This window comes from Gekko japonicus, unplaced genomic scaffold (assembly GCF_001447785.1).
Source record: "Gekko japonicus isolate JY-2015 unplaced genomic scaffold, Gekko_japonicus_V1.1 scaffold344, whole genome shotgun sequence".
Taxonomy (NCBI): domain Eukaryota; kingdom Metazoa; phylum Chordata; class Lepidosauria; order Squamata; family Gekkonidae; genus Gekko; species Gekko japonicus.
The window spans coordinates 282,199-305,027 of NW_015174284.1; the positions used below are offsets into that span (position 1 = coordinate 282,199).

The 22,829-nt window shown below is 44.6% G+C and overlaps 1 protein-coding gene across 2 annotated transcripts; it reads right to left on the reverse strand.

Moving 5' to 3' along the window:
• Positions 1 to 421: 421 nt before the first annotated feature.
• On the reverse strand, positions 422 to 21,778 carry SRSF4 (serine/arginine-rich splicing factor 4). 2 transcript variants are annotated; one of them, XM_015423952.1, is made up of 6 exons: positions 21,501 to 21,778; positions 9,761 to 9,903; positions 8,723 to 8,835; positions 5,506 to 5,720; positions 2,356 to 2,445; positions 422 to 1,835 (listed from the first exon to the last, which is right to left on the reverse strand). In XM_015423952.1, exons 1-6 carry the CDS (start codon positions 21,605 to 21,607, stop codon positions 1,037 to 1,039), a joined length of 1,467 nt encoding a protein of 488 aa, XP_015279438.1. In that variant the 5' UTR covers positions 21,608 to 21,778; the 3' UTR covers positions 422 to 1,036. The 2 variants fall into 2 exon arrangements, with proteins under 2 accessions (XP_015279438.1, XP_015279439.1); XM_015423953.1 differs by lacking the exons at positions 9,761 to 9,903; positions 21,501 to 21,778 and adding an exon at positions 9,229 to 9,537.
• Positions 21,779 to 22,829: the final 1,051 nt, after the last annotated feature.

Below are 22,829 nucleotides of genomic sequence, written 5' to 3' on the forward strand. Positions count from 1 at the left end.
AAGTGCTTAGCTACGGGGCTGTAGTGGAATGGTGTCAGTAGACTTGTTCTCTGGAGACCTGGTCTACCCCCATAGAGGACAACATTTTCTGTAATGAAACTGCCAACTGGCTTCTAACCTACGTCCTCTCCAGTTAGCAAACCACTGTACTGACTGCTGCAATAACTGCTCACATAACTTCTTTCTAGGGAGGGTCAAGGATGTTTGCTTTGTTTCTGATGAAAGGCAAAACTCTGTCAGCACCTGCCCGTAGCACCATGCAACACAGATAATAACAGTTAATGCAGTGGGGATGTTATCGTTCGGCACAGATCCTGCACCTTTCAGGAGCCTCCCGGCAAACAATCAGCTTCACTTTTAAAGATGACACAAAACGCTGTCAAGCAAAAATAGTCTTTATTCAAATTTAATGGAAACAGGGGTCACTGTACTTTTGCAAGACGGAGAAAAATAAAAAAATATAAAACAAGGATATTGTCACAACACCAGAATGTGGAACTCTACATTTTTCTCTTTTTTTTTGCTTCCTTTCCTATGGTTTTACTGTTATCTATTTTTTCCTGACTTTTTGCTATTCACAACTCTGCAAGTCCAAAATATATGAAAGGTGGGGAAAAAGGAATATGAAATTTAAGACTTTTTCACTTTTTCACTAAATGGCATATACATCAAGGGGCATCAAATTTTAAGGGTAAATTGTTGAAAGTTACCATACCTACCTAGGAGTCATCATTCCAATCTGAGAAGCCCATCAAGAATGTGGTGTTCGCTCTCTAGGGCCATTTCGGAACCCCCCCATGGTGGCTTACAGTGCCAGCACAAAGCTCACAACCTCTCAGACCGGAACAGGTACAGAGAGGGAGCGCTGGGCCAAACAGTTAAAGACACACTACTGGGGAAAGGGGATTAAAAATGTACAGCAGTGCCATGTGTTCTACTCCAATCACTTGTGCTACAACTACCAAACATGTACAAAAAAAGGAGGACTTCTCTCTCTCTCTCTGATAGAGCTCTAAGTGTGGGGGTTGTAGCAAGTTTAGGATCTGGAACGAGACCTGGACCTCGATCGGGAATGTGATCTAGAGGCAGACCTCGATCTAGATTTGGACTGGGACCTTGTTTTCGAGACCGATTTGGATCTGGAGCGGGATTTCGATTTGACGTTTTGTTTAGACTTGGAATTTGACCTTGACCGGGTTCTGCACCGGGTGTCCATTTCCTCACCACCCTCGGTTTTGTCTTCCTTTTTGTCGGATTCCGCTTTTGTGTGCTCCTTGTCCTTGGAGCGAGAGCGAGAGTGGGACCTAGACCTAGACTGCTCTTGGTCTTCTCGCTTTTTCTTCTTACTGCTAGACTTGTTGTCTCGCTTGCTCCGCCTCTTGCTCCGCTCGCTCCTGCTGCGGCTCCTGCTGCGGCTCTCCTCTCTGCTCCGCTTCCTGCCTTTCCTCTTGTCCTTACTCTTGCTGCGGCTGCGGCTCCTGCTCCCCTCTTTGCTCCTGCTCCTGGCCTTGCTGCTGCTCTTCTCTCTCTCCTTACTCCTACTCTCCCTTACGCTCCCCCTCTCCTCTTCTTCTGCTCTCTCTTTACTACCGCTCCTACTCCTGCTTTTACTCTTACTCTTTTCCTTGCTGGGACTCCTGCTCTTTGCCCGCTCGTCGTCATCGTTTTGAACGACATCCTCAGGCTTGTCCTTGCTTTTGCTGCGGGACTTCTCTGCGCTTCCGCTGCGGCTCCTGCTCTTGTCAGCTTTGCTCGGACTCCGGCTTTTTTCCTTCTGGCCTCCACTACGGCTTTTGCTTCGACTGCGGCTCTTGCTTCTGGACTGGGATCCAGACCTGAGAACGTACAAAAAAAAGACTGTCTTCCCTGCAATGACTGGCAATATTATTTATACTGTTTTTCCCCCACTGGAAAGAAAGCAGCTTACAGCACTAGTCTCCTTGCTGAATGCTATTTGTAACAATGCGTCCATCGGTTAATGCTTTAAAAACTTCTCACATAGGACTGACTGCAGAATATATGTACCCAAACCTATCTAGCTTCTGCAGTACTCACACATGTAAACACGGCAGCAAGCATTCAAGATATATGAACTGCTAAACTAACTGGTGGAGACAGAAATGGCTAAAGCAACAGAACTGGCTTAACTAGCAAGAATGAATGGGAAATTTTAAGATTGGGGGTGGGAGGACAGACTAACTGGAAGCCAATACAACCCCTCCTCCCAAGCCCTGCACCTCTGATGATAAAAAGTTCTCAACTGGTCTTATGATGGGATGACTGAATCAACAGCAGACTTATCAATTCTGCAACACAGGAGACAGCAAAATTCGCTGGCAAACCCCATCACTGTACCTGGATCGTGACCTGCTTTTTGAATGGCTGCTTTTGCTACTGCCACTGCGACTCCGGCTTTTACGAGAGTGTCTGCTTCGAGAGCGAGACCTGAAAGCAAAAAGAATGACAGTGCTGAAATCCCTACAATTTGCAGAAGAATCTTTAGACAGGGCAGGGCCTATTGGACTGTAGCCCCACCCCTCACCCAGACCCTGGTACCAAGTTGGGACTGTCCAAGCATAGGCAGCATTTCCGGACTATATTTCTATTTTGTATTTCCAGAATGTCCAAGAGAACGACAGAAGAATTCTCAAATTCTGCCACGGCGAACTTTTCTTAAGTCAAGAACTGACGTCAGGAGACCAAGTGGAAAAAATGCAAATATTTTCAGAGGACAGCCATGTTGGTCTGCAGCAGACCAGTTACATTCGAGTCCATGAGCACCTTAAGAGACCAACAAGAGTTTCGGAGTAGAAGCTTTCAGGAGTCTAGGCTACCTTCATCAGACTTTTGTCTAGGGATGTGTATTCGGTTCGTCCGAACTGAATGCAGCCCAGAAAAAAGGCCATTGGGCCCCCTTTTGGGCAGCCGAGGACCGAATCAGATTCTCTGATCTAACGTGCCCTGCCGCTGAAAGCAGCTGCCGAAATTCAGCAGCGGCCCAAAGAGGGGCGCCCATCCCCAGGGAAAGCACCTCCCCGCACCCTCCCCGGCCTTTCTTAGCTCGCTCGCCTTGGTGGGCGAGCTAGGAAAGGTGGGGGGCCCCCTCTGGAAGCCTTCTCCAGCTTACCCGCTGCGGTGGGTGAGCTGGAGAAGACACGGGGAGGGATTTAAAAACCTCCCCGCTCCCTCCCTGGATCGCCCACAGAGGCGAGCAAGCCAGGGAAGGGTGGGGAGGGGGGGCTCTAGGAGCCTTCCTCCATTTGCCCGCCAAAGTGGGCGAGCCAAGGAAAGCACGGGGAGGCATTTAAATACCTCCCCGCTCCCTCCCCTTTCTTTCAATAAAGGGAGCATGCCGCCTCTGCGGCGCAACTGGGGGGGATTTAATCTTTAAACCCGCAGTCACGCCACAGAGGCGGCACACTCCCTTCATTGCGGGGAGCCCAGGCAAGCCCCCCCTTGGAGGGAAGACAGTTTAAACTGCCTTCCCTTGGCCGAATCTGGTTTGGCTGTCCAAATGAGCCCTGAATCGGCTTAAGATGCCGAGGGTGGCATTCGGGAGTCATTTGGCCAGCCGAATTATTTTTTCTGCACACCCCTACTTCCGTCCTTTTTTCCTGAAATTTATTTATATATTTAGGATATTCCCATGCCATTTCTTCAGAACCCTGTTTGATTAAAACCACCACAATATTAAAAACCAGCCACTGGATATAAGCAATATAAGAACTGGCCATAAAACAGAAACAAACCATTAAACAGCTGGTAAGATAAAAAAAAAACCCTAATTAAAAGCCTGGGTGAAAAGAAGTGTTTTGCCCTGGTAAGTAAAGCAGGTGCCAGGAGAGCCTCAAGTAAAATAGGCACCTGGAGAGCCTTACGAGGGAGGGCATTCCAAAGGCAAGGTACCACCACAGAAAATTCCGTGTTTCTTTGCTACCTGCCTCACCTCCGAAAGCGGGGGCACAGGAAGCAGGACTAGAGAGGCAGGTCTTAACTGGTGGGCTGAATAGTTTGGGAGGAGCTCATCTTTCAGGTACCCTGGCCCTAAGCCATTTAGAGTCCTAAAAGTAAGAACCAGCAGTATGCATTGTGCTGGGAAAGAGATAAGAAGCCAGGGAGACCACAGGGAGAGTCCAAAGAAGGAAAAAAACTGACAGTTATGGGAAGGTTGCATTGTTAGCTGTTTATCCATAATATACACACTACTAGGCACTAACCCCACTCCCCATCATTTTGCATCAGGGTTAAATACACTGCTGACTTGCCCAGACACAAATCAACTAAGAACAATTAAATGCTGCACTACAGACACTGTGGACAACAAGGCAAAGGTTCGTAAATGTTGCCTGGGCGCATGAAAAGCTCTGGCTGACAACTTTTTTCTCATGTTCTTAGCTCAACAAGAGGTTCCACTAGAATATGCAGGGTAGCAATTATCTCTGGCTGGTATTAAGACAAACACTATGAAGTAGGGGGAGAGACAGGGTGCAGCTTCAGCCATGCCCAAAGCCATGTAGAAAGACTCACTTTGCCAACTTCAGAGATCTGGTCTGGAATACAAGTCAGATGGAAGGTCCTTTCTCCCCCCTCAACAATGAGGAAAGAAAGTTACTTGTGTGACTGCATCCTGCTATTGAAGAGATGCAGCAAGTCATTGCTACTCACTGTCTAAGTAACTGTGTTCTAAATCCTGATGAAGCAGATTATTCCCAGTTTATAGAGAGAAGGTTGGTTTGGAAAGACAAGCCTAGCATTTTGCAAATCCATGACCAGGCAACTGGCAAATCTAGCAGTGCAATCCTTAACAGTTCTTCCAGACTGTTGATATCAAAGAGCTTCACAATAACGCCACACAGGATTGGACTGTAACCAGACTAGAAGTGCACACCTTAAATATCCACCTGTTTCCACATCACCAGCACCATTGTGGTTTTACTTCTACAGCAGCCCGGCAGAAGTGTGCCATATGATACCCTGACCTGGACAGCCCAGGCAAGCCTGATCTTGTCAGATCTTGTAAGCTAAGCAAGGCCAACCTTGGCAAGTATTTGGATGGGAGACCTCCAGAGAATACCAGGGCTGGGAGGCAGAGGCAGGCTATCAAGTCAGTTCTCTGAACATCCTCCATGCCCCAGCAGGAGTCACCAGAGGTCGCCATGGCTTCCAGGCATGGGCCAATTTGATGTAGTGGTTAAGAGTGCAGACTCTAATCTGGGAGAACCGGGTTTGATTCCCCACTTCTCCACATGCAGCTGCTGGTGTGACCTTGGGTCAGTCACAAGTTCTTTCAGAGCTGTTCCCTCAAGGGCAGTTCTCGAGAGAGCTCTCAGCCCCACCTACCTCACAAGATGTCTGTTGTGGGGAGGGGAAAGGAAAGGGATTGTAAGGTGCTCTGAAACTCCTTCGGGTAGTGAAGGGTGGGCTATAAATCCAATCTTTTCTCTTCTTCACACACACACACACACCAAAAATATGGATTTCATGAACAGGGATGAACAGATCTACCTTGAATGAGTTCGACTTCGGGAGTAAGAGCGTCGTCGTCTAGATCCAGGCCTGTCTTCAACCAGCCTTATCTTTCTACCATTTACTTCGGTCCCATCCAGCTTTTCCAATGCTCTTTTCATGTCCGAATAGGATTTGAACTCAATCACCCCTTCATTCTTTCTCCCTTTATGTGCGTCGGCATATGTCACTTCGCCTGCCTGACGCATATAATCCTAGGAGATAAAAGAGTGCACAAAAGCCTATACTTTTAAATCCAGAGGGTGCCTGTTCCCACCCAACCACCCTGCCCCATTCGACGATGCATGTGAACAGTGGGCTTGGCTTTTATAACCTGTGCAGGAAAGAAAGGCTAGCTCACTTGGGTGACCTTGATCCTTACCCCAGTACCCATTTTCAAAAAATGTTTGCACCCTGCATTTCAGTCACCACTCACGATAAGACCACTTTACAGCATAAGTTACAGATTGCAAGCCCCACACTGTGCATCTAATACAGTTTTCTCTCACCCTTCCTCCAAAACACACTGGATGGCACAGGTGTCCTTCCTTACTCTTTGATTCCAACAACACATTTGTGAGAAAGGTTTAACAGGAAGGGGGGAAGGAAGTGGGCTAAGGTCACCCAGTAAACATTACAGTTTCATGGGTCCCCCAGATGCCCACCTGAGACAAGAAACACTATTCCATACCTACTCTCCCAAGGGAACACACTTATTGATCAATTTAGAAAATTTGGAAGTTATCTCACCAGACCTGCTCAATGCAGCTCACTGCAGAAACAGGTACATACAACAGTAGAGCAGTGACCTGGATAGCACAGACTAGCCTGATCTCATCAGATCTTGGAAGCTAAGCAGGATTGGCCCTGGTTAGTGTTTGGATGGGAGACCACCAAGAGAAGACCAGGGTTGCTATCCAGAAGTATGCAATGGCAAACAACTGTTAGTTTCTTGCCTTGAAAGCCTTACGGGGTCACCATATGTCAGCTGCAACTTGAGGGCACTTTACACACACACACAACAATACAACAAATGAGTCCAGTAGCATCTTAGAGACCAACAAGATTTTGGAGAGGGTATAAGCTTTTGAGAGTAAAAGTTCCCTTTGTCAGGTATGACAGTATGTACACTAAGTGATAAAACAATAGCAGAGCCAATTCTGAACAGGGATTCAACAAGCAACATGGAAGGGCTGCTTACTCTGTGGAGTCCCAGGCAGAAGCTAAGAGTTCAGAGGAAACCTGTCATTTATGTTGCCATACCTCACCCGCCATCAGCAGAGGCCCACCAGTTGTGTGCGTGTATTAAGTGCCATGAAGTTGCTTCCGACATGGTGACCCTACGAATTAATATCCTCCAAAACGTCCTATTGTTAACAGCCAATCTCAGGTCTTCCAAACTGAGGGCCATGGCTTCCTTGATTGTAGGGGTGTTCACACGGTATACATCGAGCTGAATAAATACCCGAAAAATAACTTATCAGTAGTTGGGTAGTATTTATTCGGCCGAATACACATCAGAGATCTGTATTTGGCTACCGAAGTAGCCACCCCCCAAAAAAGCTGATATTATGCAGCTTTTATTTGGGTTTGGCTACTTATGAAGTCATGTGGCCTCTATCATATGACTCCCCAGCAAAGGGAAGCAATGCTCCCTCTAAGCTGTGGATTCTTGTGAGCAAAAATTCTACTTTGTGAACTACTGGCATTAAAGTTGTGAGTAAGTAATTTGGTTATTGCATAAATTAGTTTGCTCTGGAGCCATCCTTCCTGAGCTAGGACAAAAATGTGTGAGCCAGAAGCTAAAAAACTGTGAGCTAGATCACTCTAACTCATCTTAGAGAGAACACTGAAGGGAAGGTACTTAACACCTCTCGGGTGTTGCTCCACGGAGGCGGCACGAGCCCAAGAAGGAAAGGAAGGTATTTAAAGTTAAAACACTTTCCCTTCATGTACCTCCCCAGTGAAGGGAAGGTGTTAAAACTTTAAATACCTTCCCTTTCCATTCCCTCTCAGGCATCATTCTGCAGAGGCAGCAGAAGAAAGAAGGGAAGCTATTTAAAGTACTTAAAGCCATTTAAAGTTTGCTGGGGAGGTGCATGGCTGCAGCATTCCCCTAGGGGATAATGAAGCCAAATATATTTGGGTTTCCGAATATTGACCTGAATACCAATGAAATACCGATACTGGTATTTGGGAGTATGGATATTTTCCAGGTCCAACTGATTCGAATCCAAACTAACCCAAATCCCCCAACACACACACACCCCTACTTCTACAGCAGATCAAGGGGAGCGGTGGTACAGGGGATTCATCCTATGGTTAAACATCTGAGCTGAACAGGACTGCTGTCAGTTCGAGCCCCGCACTGGTGTGAGCTACCAGCCGTGTCCCCAGCTCGCTGTCCACCCAGCGGTTTGAAAGCTTCAGCGAGTAGATAAAATGGGTACCACTCCTTAGAGAGGGTGGGCACACTTAACCCCCCCCGGTGGGAAGTGTTAGCCAACAAACGGAAGGTCCGCGCGTAAGATCAAAAGCCGAGAGAGATCTATGCAGCATCAAAGAAAAGCCTGCAATGGGCCATTCCGGCCAGACGGTGGCAGTGGTGCACTGCGACTGAGAAAAATGCTGACATCAAGCGACGCCGACTAAAGAATGCTGCCGGAACACGTCTGATGCTTACAGCTGACCGAACTCCCTGTCGACTGCGAAGTGTGTGTGATTAAAAATGATATATGTTGTCCTCCCTTACCCCCATCATTGTTACTCCCATGTCAACACATGAGTAACTGTAAATCGCTCAGAGCCGGCAGCTGTGCAAGGATTGAGCGATCAATAAATTGAAAGATTATTATGTTATTATTATTATTACTTTATTAAGTCAATTAATCTCACGCTGGGTGGTCTACATCTTTTCCTGATGCCTTCAACTTTGCCTAGCATTCTTGTCATAATGTGACCAAAATATATGATAGCCTCACTTTAGTTCAGGCTCAATTTCATCTAGAACTCACTTATTTGTCTTTTTGGCAGCCCATGGTATCTGTAAAACTCCTCTAACACCACATTTCAATGAAATCTACTTTCTTCCTGTCAGCTTTTTTCATTGTCCAGCCTTCACACCCATACACAATAATGTGGAATACTGTGGCATGAATTAACGTGACCTCTGTCACCAGTAACACATCCTTACACTTAAGGACCACCAGCTACTTACCTTCAAATCCTGCCAACTGCAACGACTTGACAGATTTTCAACGATCAATCTGTATTCAGTACGGGTCGGAGGACCGTACTTATCTCTCCCACTTCTTCTATAACCATATCCACCTTTAGGAGGCGATAAGCAGATGGAAATACTTCAACTAAGGTACTGGAGTCAGGTTGTTTAATCTACACCCCCCCCCCCAAAGAAAACAAAATCTACCCAATATGTTAATAAATACATTTAAATCCTCCCCACCCACTAGTCTGAACTACTACATTCTCCTTTCTTTGAAATATATATATGTATATATACGCTACAGCGTCAGACATTAAAATGGTGTATTACATATACATCTATCTAGAATATTAGAATATGGCTGTATATTTTATAGTTACAATTAAAAATCCAACATGCAGCTAAGTTTAAGTTTAATAGAAATTAACTTTTTTAAAAAAACAACAAAACAAACAAACAAAAAAACCAAATCACTATAGTCAGTTACTAATGTTACTTACATTGATTTAAAGTTTTCTGAATATTTGCCATGAATAAAGGTTTTCAGGCACCTATTTCAGTCTAATCACATCTGTCTCTAACCCTTGGGGTCCTCACCACCCACGTCTAATGGGACAAGGTTGCGGTCGTCACATGGCTTCCTTTTTTGGATCAGCCAAGGGCCACAAAGGTCAAAGAGCCACTCATGGAAAGGCAACCCAGGGTCAGCAAATGGAACAGGCAGTCAGTCATCTTAGCCTCAAAGGACTCTTAATTGAAACATTGAGGTCTTTGTTAAGTCTATGTTAAACAATCACATTTACAAACAAAACCATTCATATATTTACAAATAAATTAAAATAAAGAAAAATTAAAGCTCATTTACTTTCATTTTACATTAATCAAAATGCAAAATTCATAATACATATTTTTAATAGAAACAACAGTTAAACTTTTAAAAACAATAATTAGAAATTACATCATTTTTAAATGCTACGTTTCAAATAGAAAGGAAAAAAAATATCACCAAGACAAAGGTAGGTTAGTGCTTACTGCGTCCAGAACCATAACTGCTGTCACGGCGAGGACCTCGGGCATGCTCGACAATGACACGCTCCCCGCAAAGATCCTTGCCGTTTAGCTCATAAACGGCATCATCGGCATCTCGCACATCATCAAACTCAACAAAGCCATACCTGGGGGAGGGCAGGGGAAAAAAGTGCTCCAGAATTAACTGCATCACCATCCCTTCTGACATTCAAACATGAGAGGGGTGAAGATGCGGGCCAAAGGTTCTTGCCTGGTTTCTCTCACAACCATGCGATGCATGGAAGAAGAGGTCAACAGACTATGAGGAATGTTTTAGATTTTAAAAAATGTTTAAATCCCCCCCAGCCCCACCTCTGCAAAATAAGCTTTTAGGATGCTAGAATAAAAAGGGAATCAAAACTTACTCCAATCTTTTTGACTACTTTGTTTTACATTACCAATCAATTGAACTATATATGTAGCTGGCTCCCTTCCTTATTCAAACCACACATTAAGACAAGACCATTCTATCAGTCAGAGGTCCTGTGTGCCTCGTCCAGTGATATATGATGCAGTGTCAGAAAACAGAATGTTTCCCACAGAATTTACTAGAACGCTTATTTTTACTTATTTACTTAATTTATACCTGCACTTCCCCCCCCCAAAGCAGACCTGAAGTAGCTTACAATATTCTTCCCATCTCCATTTCATATTCATAAGAAGCCTATGAAGAGAGACTGGCCCAAGGTCACCCAGTGAGCATCCACGGTGGAGTGGAGTTTTGAATCTGGGCCTCCCAGATCCTAGTCTGAAACTCTAACCAATAATCACACTGCTTTTGTGCGCTGGCTGCAGATCTGTAGCAAGTAACAGAGCCTGGTTGAGTCATGCAAGTCATGTGGTAGCGAGTTCCCCGGTGGTTGCTGACAGGCCTAGTCCTGCTGAGTTCTCCCTCAGAGGTCAAATGGCCCCAGAAAGGCCACTCCCCTGCCTTTTACTGACAGAAACCAAGGCCTGAAGGCTAGCAATACTGTTGTGGTTGCCTAGCAACTCCTACAACAGCCAATGAGTGGGTATTAGTTTTTCAAAGCCACAGGAACTGCTTTTATTATTGGGGTGTTAAATCCTCCACTGAAGGGTTTTTAAACAAAGAAAAAGAAAAAGATTTCAGATTCTTCTACAAATCTGGGGCTTTTTTCAGGTTTCTAGAAACATCTGTATTTTCTGTTCATGGCCCCAGTCTCTGCATTAAAGTGTTCACAGATTTGGCCATGTTGAGAATTAGGCATATTGACAAATAAACCCTTTTAACTGAAGAGTCACCACAGTCCTTGTTTCTATAGCCTGCCACTGGCCTGAGAGCTGGTCTATGCTCGCTGTTTCATGTTCTGTGCTAAGTTGTTTTCTTCCTTTTTTAAAAAACGAGCCTGGATGCTGCTTTTGCAATGCACCATTCTCATGAATTGGCTAGTTCTTTGCTAGTGACTTTATTTTTTACATTGTTTTATGCTTTAAAAAAATGTTTTTATGCTTATATTCTGATATCCCAAGCAGGGCTCTGGAAAGGTATCCTTAGAATTTCCCTAAACACTGAGAATCTGAAAAAAATCCTTAGTGAAGCGCTAGCACCAGTGACAGGCGTCAAGGCGGAAGTAATACAAAGCAAAATGGATATGATCTACCAGACATATTCAGAATTTATTAAGAAAAAAACCCTGCCTGGTGAAATATACGTCAGACTCTCTAAGAGACCTATAAGAAATGCAATACTGAAAGCAACATCTGGGACTACACTGAAAATCAAAGAAGACATCAGAATACTAAAAGACATCCCATTTGAGATAAGGAAGAAGAGAAAACAATACAAGATTTAACCACCTTTCTACGGGAAAATAACACTACCTACCGATGGATATTACCTGAAGGCTTGATGTTCACTTACAAAGGAAAAAAGAAAAGATTGACTCTTTTACTAAAGCGAAGCAGTTTTTGAAAAGACATCAAGAACCTAAAAAGGATACAAAGAACACAGAGGAAGGAGGAGGAGAACTGGAATGTTTGCATGGCCTGGAAAGCCATGAAACATCTGCAGATGGCAGCTCAGAAGTAAAATCTGAATCAGAATTGGGAGCGGCAGCACCCAAACCACCCCGAGACGATAAAAGCAAGAAGACTGGAAGGAAAGGCAGAAAATAGCTTAAACTTTAGAAGAAATGTTTCTATTACACTATATAATCTTGCATTGTCAATAATTTTTTTTAAAAATTGCATATTGATATAACAGAAGAAAATTTTTATTCTTAACTTGAATAAGAGAAAAGCTTTGACTTAAGATATTAATTACTAGCATATATGGTTGTTGTATAGCTGCAATTTTAGTGTGTAGTTTTGTAGAATGTATGTAGAAAAGAAAATTATATATATATATAAAAAGAATTTCCCTAAACGTATGACACTGATAGCATGCAGCCTAAAGCACACACACCCTTCCCACCGTACACAGCAACGCACAGCCCATTCACATAGATGCCGACAGGTTAGTGCGCTACATTTTCATGAATGATATTATGGTTATTCCTTAGTATCTCTCAAGAAATCTCTTAGGCCAAGGACCTAAATAATTGGGCCTGCACAATGTGCTCCAGGAGCTTCCCTCAAAAAGTTTACAACTCACTGCTGCTTAGTCTCGGAACTTATTAATGATATGCTTTGCTTCGGCGGGAGGGTGGGATAAAAATCAAATAAATAAATAAATAAATTCATGAAACCAAATAAGCATCTTGGCTGTAACAGAAGTTCTGGAGGAAGCAAGCAAAGAGCATTCAGCCTGGAAACTGAGCAATCAGTTGAGAGAATGGGACCGGATGGAAGGGAATGGAAACAGCCAGAAGGGCTGAAAACTTGGGTTCAGTAGTGTACCACCCCAGAGCGCTGGCTATGTCAGAGGAGATGGAAGCACAGCAAATTAATTGTATCCTATCACTTAGTACATGCTGCCTTGGGGATCCTTCTGGATTGAAAAGCACTGCAAATTAATTGTATCCTATTATTTAGTACATGCTACCTTGGGGAATCCTTCGAGATTGAAAAACAGGGTACATATAAAAAAATAAGTACAGAAAATTATAAATAATAAAGAGCATTGCAAATTAGTAATGTGTGGGACACCCTGGTTCTGTTTTCCTTCTAGCAGCTACCCCTTCCCTGTCCCCTTATACAGATACAATGGGAGGTCCAAACAACTACAGAATGCCACTGGAGGATCAGCCGTCCTTGCAGTCATCAACTGTGCCACCTGACTTCAGACAGTACCCTGGTATGTGTGGGTGTGTGTGAGCGGTGTGGGGACGGACACAGAGAACAAGAATTGCTCTCACTAAAGTACTGAGGCTACCTGACTCCGCTCTCTCTGGCTAGCAGCCAGCTGAGCATCTCCAGTTCTCACTCTGCAGCCCTCCTTTTCTGCCTTCTAGTCTTTTCTGCAAAGCAAGGAAACAGCCAAGTGGAACTGCAACTACCAAAGCTCCAACTATGAATTCTGTAGCCAAACAAAAAGGGCAAGGCAAAGCATCCAACAGGGTTGGAAAACTACTGACCTGAACACCTTCCTTACTTCTAATGGGATGGACTCAGCAGTCAGATGCTCTGGCACTCACGGAATGATGTGGGTTTTCCTATTCCAATATAAATATGTAAATGATGCCAGCAAAATTTAAATACTGTTAGTAAAAGAAGGCAAGTAGGCAAGGTACAAGCACTGTGGTTTATCCTTGCTTCATATCCCACATTTAGCCCATTTAAGATGACTGATTTGCAGCACAACAGTACAGATGATTACAGATAAACAGACTGTATTTACATATGTGGGGCAGAAACGTTTCCACTGAAAAATGTAGTATCAAATTTTTTTCCACTCCTATTAGAATAATAATAAAAAATTTATTAATTCACTAATTAGGATAAAAAGCATGTTTTGTAGCTCAGCTGTTAGCCTCCCCATTGCTCCCTTTTACAGACGAATTGGGGGAAAGTGGTTTCATCTAAAACAGGGGAGGAGGGGAATAATGTGATAAACATTTTTAGTAAGAGAATGTGTGGCTCAAAGCAGGACCCAAGATTGTCTCTTTATAGCTCTCTCTTTTCCAGGATATTTGTAACGCCAAGAGTGGAAGGTAGAACAAAGCCCAGAGTACAGTTCCCTTATTCAAACACAGAATTCTGGAAGCAAAGTTCTAGGCTGCTTCCTTCTGCTCTTCAACTTCCAAGCAGCAAGCAAACCGTTGCCAAGAAGGGAGAATGGTGGCTCAACCTAGTCACCTGCTTGCCACAGCTGGCCAGACAAGCAGATGTTTGCAAACCTGAGCAAAATCCTTGCAATGCTTCCTTATATACTGTAGTGCTTTCCTACTAAATCCAGGAATACTTGGAAGGTGGCTGAGAAGCAGGGCACTTTGACAGAGGGCTAGATCCAGCCTAAATTTCCCCAATAGTTGATGAGAATTTTCCTGCCACCCCCCTGCTATTACAGCCCACTGATCTGCACAAAATGCTGCTTGCGGGAGACAGGAATGACACGGAGGAGTCCCTCAACTGGTGGAAATTGCCAATTTAGTATGGAGCCTCCCTTAATTCTGCAATAAATCAGAATATTTTGAGTTAACAGCGGCCTTTAAGCAAAACACAGTGCTGTCAGAACTGTGAAGAAGGACTTTGAAAGAAGGATGTCGAAGGAGCTGGCATATCAAGCAGAAAGCTATACTGGGATTCTTCTCCCCAAAGTCTAGTCAGTGCACAGGAAGTGTTCACAGAACCACACCTGTAGCCAGAAGGGCTCTTAAGTCCCTGTTCTGACAGGGGCCTATATCCAAAGTGTAAAGGCTGCAGCAATAATTAGAATAAACAGCATGAGCCAGTATTTCTGATCTGCACATGACATTCCAGTTTCACTTTCTATCTGCGCTTAACAACTATTTTCACTGATGGTTCCAATACAGAACACATTTTCAGACCAAGCAATTAATTATTATTATTTATTATTATTTATACCCCGCCCTCCCCACAAGCGGGCTCAGGGCGGCTTACAGCAATGGCACCAATTGCCGGTAAAACCAATAAAACAATATACAACAATACAATACAGATAAAACCATAAAAACCATAAGGTGCTATTAGTTGTACAGTTCATTACTTACATGTTAGGATGGCATATTAAGATGTCTACAGCTGCTGAGATCCAGCTCAATGTCGTCCCGAGTCACTTGAAGGAGTGAGCCAGATGGAAAAACTGAGGGACGGGTTCATTGATGGTAATGGTGGGGCAGCTCCTAATTGAAGGCCTGGTGGAAGGGTCTTGCAGGCCCTGCGGAACTGCAGTAGATCCCGCAGGGCCTTGATCTTCTCCAGGAGCTCGTTCCACCAGTAAGGAGCTGCTACCAATAAAGCCCTAACCCTCGTCACGGCGAGCCTGGCCTCCTTGGGACCCAGGAGGGTCAACCGGTTCTGTGACCCCAACCTCAGTGCTCTCTAGGGTATATGTGGGGAAAGGCTGTCCCTCAGGTATGTTGGACCCTGGCCATACAGGACTTTAAATGTAAGCACCAACACCTTGAAACGGATTCGGTATGCTATTGGCAGCCAGTGCAGAGCCTTCAGCACAGGCTGGATGTGCTCCCATCTAGGTAGGCCCATCAGCAGCCTGGCTGCAGCATTCTGCACTAGCTGCAGCCTCCGAATTTGCGACAAGGGCAGCCCCATGTAGAGAGCATTACAGTAGTCTAGTCTTGAGGTGACAGTCACATGGATCACTGTGGCCAGGTCGTTGCAGTCGAGGAAGGGAACCAACTGCCTAATCAGCCAAAGATTATAAAAGGCTGACTTGGCAGCGGCTGCTACCTGGGCCTCCATTGTTAAGGAGGAGTCCAGGAGAACTCCCAGGCTCCTAACCTCTGGCACCAGTGGTGCCCCACTGAAGGCTGGGAGTGGGGTCCCCACCCGCACACTGCCCCGGCCTACACACAGGACCTCCGTCTTCGCCAGATTCAGTTTCAGCTCACTCAGCCTGAGCCAACCAGCCATGGCCCGTAACGCCCGGTCCAGATCTTCAGGACTGGAGTTCGACCGGTCACCCAACATCAGATAGAGCTGGGTGTCGTCAGCGTACTGATGACATCCCAACCCATGACTCCAGGCTATCTGGGCAAGGGGGCGCATATAGATGTTAAATAGCACTGGGAAGAGCACTGCCCCTTGAGGCACTCCGCACTCCAGCAGGTGTCTCCTGGACTGCTGCTCCCTGAGTGCTACCCTTTGTCCCCGACCTTGGAGAAATGAAGCAAGCCACTTCCAGGCAAGCCCCTGTATTCCCATGCTGGCGAGGCCGCGAAGCAGCAACTGATGGTTGACCATGTCGAACACAGCTGATAGGTCCAACAACAGTACTGCCAAACTGCCCCAATCCAGATGCCTCCGGAGATTGTCAGTCAGAGGGACCAGTGCCATCTCCGTCCTGTGCGAAAGCCGGAATGGAAGGGATCTAACATGTGTCATTCATAAAGCCCTGTAACTGTATTGCCACTGCCCTCTCAATTAATTTGCCCAAGTAGGGCAAATTGGAGACCGGCCAGTAATTAGCCAATTCGGCCGGGTCCAAATATGTTTTTTTTAAGGAGTGGGTGGACCATCGCTTCCTTGAGTGCCCCTGGGAAAAGCCCCTCTAAGAGGGACTTGTTGATAATTTCCCTCAGGAAATTAAAATTAACTATGGTCATGAACCTTGGGAACCAAAGTCTCAAACAGCATTCTTTCTGCAGTTCACTTTTAATTATTACCTAAGAACTAAATAAAAACAACATCAAAGCAAACCACACTGCTCATAGAAAAAAGCACAATGCAAGTTGATGGACATGAAGGTTTTTTTTCTGGTTAATGAAATGGCAGCTCTCCTGTATGACTTTCTACCCATTCATTCTATGTATGTGTCACCAATGCAGCTGATGACGTGAACTCACAAAAGCTTATGCTGGAACATGTTTTGTGGGTGTTTAATTTACTCTGTTTACAAGCTTGTCTTTCATGCTGAGAGACTCGAGGACCACAGGACTCCTGTTTTATTTTGAGGCTACAGATGAATATGACCTCCAGTCTGGGATTATTGTCCTAAGTATGTGACAAAAGATACTTTAGGGTTGCCAGGTCCTACCTGGCAGCCGGCAGGGGGCTTTCCAGGATCTTCCACCACACACCGCACACAAAGATGTCACCTGGAAGTGACATCATTGTGTACCTGATGTCGGGGGTGACGCTCTAGTTTTTGGGCAAAATTCTATGGTTTTTTGCCTTCAAAACCACAGAGTTTGCCCAAAAACTAGACCATCAACCCTGATGATGGCGATGTGATGATGTCACTTCTGGGTGACGTCATCATGTTGGGGATGTTGTGCAGCAATGTCCCTGTTTGGCAGTGGGGTGGATCAAAGACTTCAAAAGCAGGGGAAACCCCACTGGGACCTAGGAACCCTAAGATACTTTGTTCCTGCAAACCTCCCAATAATGTTGTACTCTCAAATATAGCAACAAGAGTCAGAAACAAGGTTTTTGAAATAATAATAATAATAACAATAATAATAATAATAATAATAATAAAAATTACATTAGATAATTTTTATTCCAGAAGAAAACCCATTTGTGAACTCTCTAGTGAACCACGTCCTTTCCACTCTTAACACTGCAACTGAAAGAGCTATGACCCATCAATCTCACTGCTCGAACTAGATATAACTTTGCTGCTGCACAGAAAAGTTGCTGAACAAGCTTTTCAGCATGCAAACTATATTAACATCACTGGGAATGTATGTGCTGCTGAAAAGTGTGAAACAATGGATTTGCCTTGATGAATCAGATTAACTGTGGAGGTTCATGAACAGAGTGATAATGCTGCCTGCCTTCAGCATCTGGTAATCAAAGATCCCACAGAGGTGCTAAACCGGCTATATCCAACACTCGAGAAAGAGTTGCAAACTTCTGCACCTTATGCTACCAAAGCACATGTATCTTTAATTTTTGCCATTTCAATACATGAAAAGTAACAGTTGAAGGTTGAAAGATTCTGTACTAAACAAAAGTGCATTATTTGGAACCAAACTCTCTCAGAATTACAGCAGGTAGAACCTGCTAGCATATTTGGATTCTAAGCAAAACTTTTTAACACTGAAAACACTGAATTCTTCAGTAAACCTGTCATTAAACAAATTATAACACATTAATTGTTGCCCAAATTATTTAGGTTTAAACAACAACAAAAAGACCCTTGGAAAAATTATGTCTACAGTTTCCACCCCCCACTGATCCCCCAAACCCCCCACTTTTTCCACTGGAAAAACCGAGAAAGTCCTCTTACTTTTTATTGCTGTGAATGAACGAAGACAAGGTTTTTCTCACTCAAAAAGTTCTTTTCCCAGTGCTACTCCAAACTGTCCCATTTTTCCAATGGGAAATTCCATTCTCCTCTGTTCTGATGTGAAACACTTGCCTTTAAAAGGATCTTATTTGTTCAAAAAGAAAATATTTCATAGTAATTTCTTTTCAGCGTTTCCCCCAAATTTTCCAATTTTTCCGTTGGAAAAACCTAGGGGAAAAAATCCCCACCAATTTTCACAATTCCTCACATCTCTAGTTCCAGTTAGCAATTGTAGCTAATAGCCTACAGATAAACCCCATCCTCCTTAAATTTGGGCAATGGTGATTTCTAGCAAGTGTTTATAAGAAAAACATTTTTTCCATGTGGCTCATGATCCAGCATGGCCTGTCAATACATAAACTACTAGAGTTAATTTCTGCCGCCTCAGTATTCGGTGTATTTTATTTTCTTTCTCAACTTTTAAATTACATTTTTTTTTAAAGTTGAAGTAGACATAATTTCTTTTTCCACATAGAAAGTTTCTTCAGTCTAGGTAAGCACCAGCATCAGCACATACCCTAACCCAAATCCTTCACTAAGCAGTCACAATACAGCTAATTCAGACTCCAACAATGAATGCACAATTTTGTTCTAATTAGCTCCACTTTGTATGCTTTTGACTATATTATCATTCTGTTGCCCATTCATCCAGTCTGAAGAATTTAATTTTGAGTTCTTCATAATCTGGTATCATCTGCAAATTTTGCCATCTTGCTGTCCAGCCTTGGCTCTCAGCTGCTTGTGGTGCACAAGAACAGAAGTTAATTTTCCACTTTGTTAGAATCAGATGTGCCAAGTGTACATGAATGGTAAAAAAGATCTTACATCAACCATCTTGCTGTTCTAAGACAATGGAACTGAAGCTATTACCACCTTCCAGTTAAGATTTGGGGAGTTCTCCAGGAATTATAGCTGATCTCCATGCTACAGAGATCACTTCCCTTGGAGGAAATGGCAGCTTTTTAGGGTGGACTCCATGGCATCACACCTCCACTGAGCTCCTCTCCAGGCACTGCCTCCAAATCTCCAAGTATTTCCAGGCAGGAGCTGGCAACCTTATGTCCAATTTATTTTTCGGGCAAAACTTTCAACAATTAGAACTATTCAGAACTCAGTTGCTGACAAATGCAGAATCACTTCCAGTTTTCTCAAAAATGTGTCAGCTGCTCCAACAAGGAACATATGGAGGATAATCAGAAAACCTGAGTGCTCACATAACATCTATCACATTTTGGGAAGCAGCAACCAGCCACTGAAATGGATTCTCTTAAAAATTGCATTTTTACAAACTCAAGCTAAGGCATTGATATTCTATTGTATTTTCTTCCGGTTTGTTAATAAAAAGTCAGCTCCCAACACATCTCCCTGCAATAAAAATAGAATATAAAATGTTGCCAGGGTGAGGTGAGGAAGAATTCTCAACTGGATTTAAATAAACCCAAATTTCAAACCTGAACTCTGATGCTGGCATAGGGTTTGGCATGTTAAAGAGAGCAAACAAATTTAGTAAATTAGATTAGGAACAAGACGACACGGGTTCAAATTCCCACTCAGCAATGAAAGTCACTGTATGCCCTTGGGTCAGTCACTTTCTTTTAGCCCAACTTCCCTTATAGCACATGGCTCTTGGGAGGAAAACATGATGTGCAAGCCCGCTTGCGGGGAGGGCGGGGTATAAATTTGAAGAAATAAAATAAATAAAATAATACATGGCCCTGAGTGTCTTAAAAATGGGTGAGATAACCATGTGTGTCAATGGAAAATATTGGGTCTGTAGCCAGAAATTTTATGCTGAAAGTGTCTGTCAATATATAGCTGTGGTTAGAGTATTCGAACCGAGGAGACCTGTGTACAAATCCCCACTTGCCACTAAAGTACTAGCAGACAGCATGCCTGTTTTACTCTTAGCCAAGGCCAATGTCATAGGCTTTGTGCTGAGAATGAAATGGATGAAGAGAGAATTCTCTCCTTCCTCTGAGGAAGAAAAGGGAAAAAAAGCAATCCAACATTGAACAGTGGAGATGAAGCAATACTGAACATGCAGAAATGAAACCCCTTTGATTCACTTAAAAGGTTATTTTACATTATATTAAAGAACAAAAGCTTAACAGGGAGGGCTCATGGCTCAGTGGTAGAGCACCTGCTTTACATCCATAAAGGTCCTAGTTCAGTGATTGCAAACCTTTTAGAAACCAAGTGCCCAAACTGCGACCCAAAACCCACTTATTTATCGCAAAGTGCCAACACGGCAATTTAACCTGAATACTGAGGTTTTACTTTAGAAAAAACAACTCATACATTAACTTAAGATGATCCAAACAAAGTAAGGAAAGCAATCCCAAATGCTTTCATTTACTTAAAATTATTTGGCAGAGAATTCGACACTTTAATGATGGTCTGGGCCTGGCTGGGGCGATGGCACGCGTGCCCACAGAGAGGGCTCTGAGAGCCACCTCTGGCATCCATGCAACAGGTTCACCACCACTGCCCTAGTTCAATCCCTAGCCTTCCCAGTGAAAAAGACAGGGTAGAGATGTGCTTCCTGACACCCTGTACAGTGGGTGCAGGGCAGGGTAGCCAGCAATACTGACTTCATTGCTGATCTGACTCAGGTTAAACCCGCTTGACATGTGCGTGACAATTTAAAAAAGCAAAACAGAAAACTCAAGTGCTCAGTACTCTGCATTAACCGGACAAACCAAAGGCTCTTTATTTAAAACAAAATCGGTGTAATCAGAAAAAAGGGGCAAGGGATATTCCTAAATGTGGTTAGAGCCCAAGCTCTCCTCCACTTTGCTCAGGTAGTTGTTTATATTGGCCACAATATCGGTACAAGACGAATATTACTGAAAACAAACGCATTGTCAGTAAGAAGCCCTGCTCTATTCTGACTGCATGCAATAACATTTTTAAGTAAGTCTCCTCGGGGGGGGGGGGTAGGTGGGACTGGAAAACGGCATATACAAGCCGAGCAGATATGGAACCAGTATGGAAGCAGGCGGGCTCGCAGGCCCAAGAGAAGCCCAGCACCTCTCTCGCCACCCCCCCCCCCCCCCACACACACACACACCAAACCCATGAGAGCAGAGAGCGGCCTTTCTTTTCGCTTTGGATGCCCATCTAGATGCGTGTTGGGGGAGGGGTGTTCTAGGAGGAAAGGGGAGAGGCGTGCGCGGGAAAGGACGAAGAAAGGGCGCGCATGCGCCATGCGTGTCCAGGCCGCGCTGACAGGAGGCGAGGAAAACGGGGGGTGGGGGGAATGGATGGATTCCGGGCTAGGCCTCTCGCGAGGAAGCCGGGCCGCCTCACCCGTTCTTGAGATCCACTTCAAGGATTTTCCCGTAGCCCTTAAAGAACCGCTCCACATCCCGTTCTCGGGCCTGGTAGCTGAGGCGCCCGATGTAGACCCGCGGCATTTCCACGGCCCCCACCCTGCAGGGCCCGCACCGCGAACGGTGGCGGAGGCGACTGAGTCACTCAAAAGGGGAGGGGCGGCCGGCAGCGGCCTTCTTTTCCCCCCTCCCCTTGTCGTCCACCCTGCGCAGGCGCGCGAGACGGAGGAGCGGGTGGCGCCGACGTGATTGCGTTTTGTGACGTAAAGGGGCGTTTCCCGCCGAGCGCCGCCGGTTCTTAAAGGGATCGTTTCCAGGAGACCGGTCGTAGGGAAGCGTGGAGAGGGTGACGGCGAAGACGACGAAAGAAGCCAACATTCCCGCCCCCTGCCTTCACCGTGACTGTAACTTGTATATTTTTTGCTAAGAATGGCAGGCAGAAATTCAATAGGTGCAGCCTTCTCTTTACATTGATGGGGGACTAAGAAACTTCATTAAAAAAACAAAACACGTTTCCCCGGAGTTCCGCTTCATTTTTAATAATGATTCCATCTTGTGTTCAGGTTTTTATCTCTACCTTGACTCTAAACAGCTCAGGGCGGGAGGGCAGAGTTCTTGTCTGCTCCTCCATTTTGTTATCGTAAGAGAGATTGTGTAAAGCCACCACGGGAGATCGGCGCAAGTTTGCAGCTTAGTTTATCTGTGTGTTTATTTAGGAAATGTTTATGCTGCCTTTCCAGTATTACATTTTTTAAACGTACATCATTGCTTGAGCAAAGAAAAAGGAAAGGAGGAAAAAGTAAGTTATAAATGCAGCCGTCTTCCAGTAGAAAAAAACCAGGGTTGCCAGGGGTGGAGCCAGGAGAGGGCGGGGTTTGGGGAGGGGCTTCAGCATAGTACAGTGCCATAGAGCCCACCCTTCAAAGCAGCCATTTTCTCCAGGGGAGCTGATCTCTATCAGCTGGAGATCAGTTGTAAAAGTGGGGGCTCCCCAGGCCCCACCTGGAGGCTGGCAACCATAAAAAAAACAAAACCAACAAACGGGGCTTGCAAAGAATTACAATTTGGAAATCCCGTCCCACCGCTTAATCTTGCCTTTTGGGATTCAAGTTTGAGGGGATTGATTTCTCCTCTGCTTATTTTTTGTTTAACTGAAGCACAGTTGCACTCAGTTGTTCATCCCTCTAGACCATATTTATTCCTCTGTGAGCCATTTTTAAAGCTCCTCTGGGTTAATTTACAAGGATGTATTCTGCGTACTTGGCAAGTCCCCAAAGTAGAGCAGTGATATTCACTCAGAGACTTG

Bases quoted from the DNA above. Each gene is read 5' to 3' on its own strand.
- SRSF4 (XM_015423952.1), bottom strand. From the start codon at position 21,607: ATGCCGCGGGTCTACATCGGGCGCCTCAGCTACCAGGCCCGAGAACGG. The intron at 5,721-8,722 runs GTAAGTAGCTGG...TTTATCTCCTAG, and splicing joins GCAGTTGGCAGGATTTGAAG to GATTATATGCGTCAGGCAGG. The intron at 2,446-5,505 runs GTAGATCTGTTC...TTTTGCTTTCAG, and splicing joins CGAAGTCGAACTCATTCAAG to GTCTCGCTCTCGAAGCAGAC.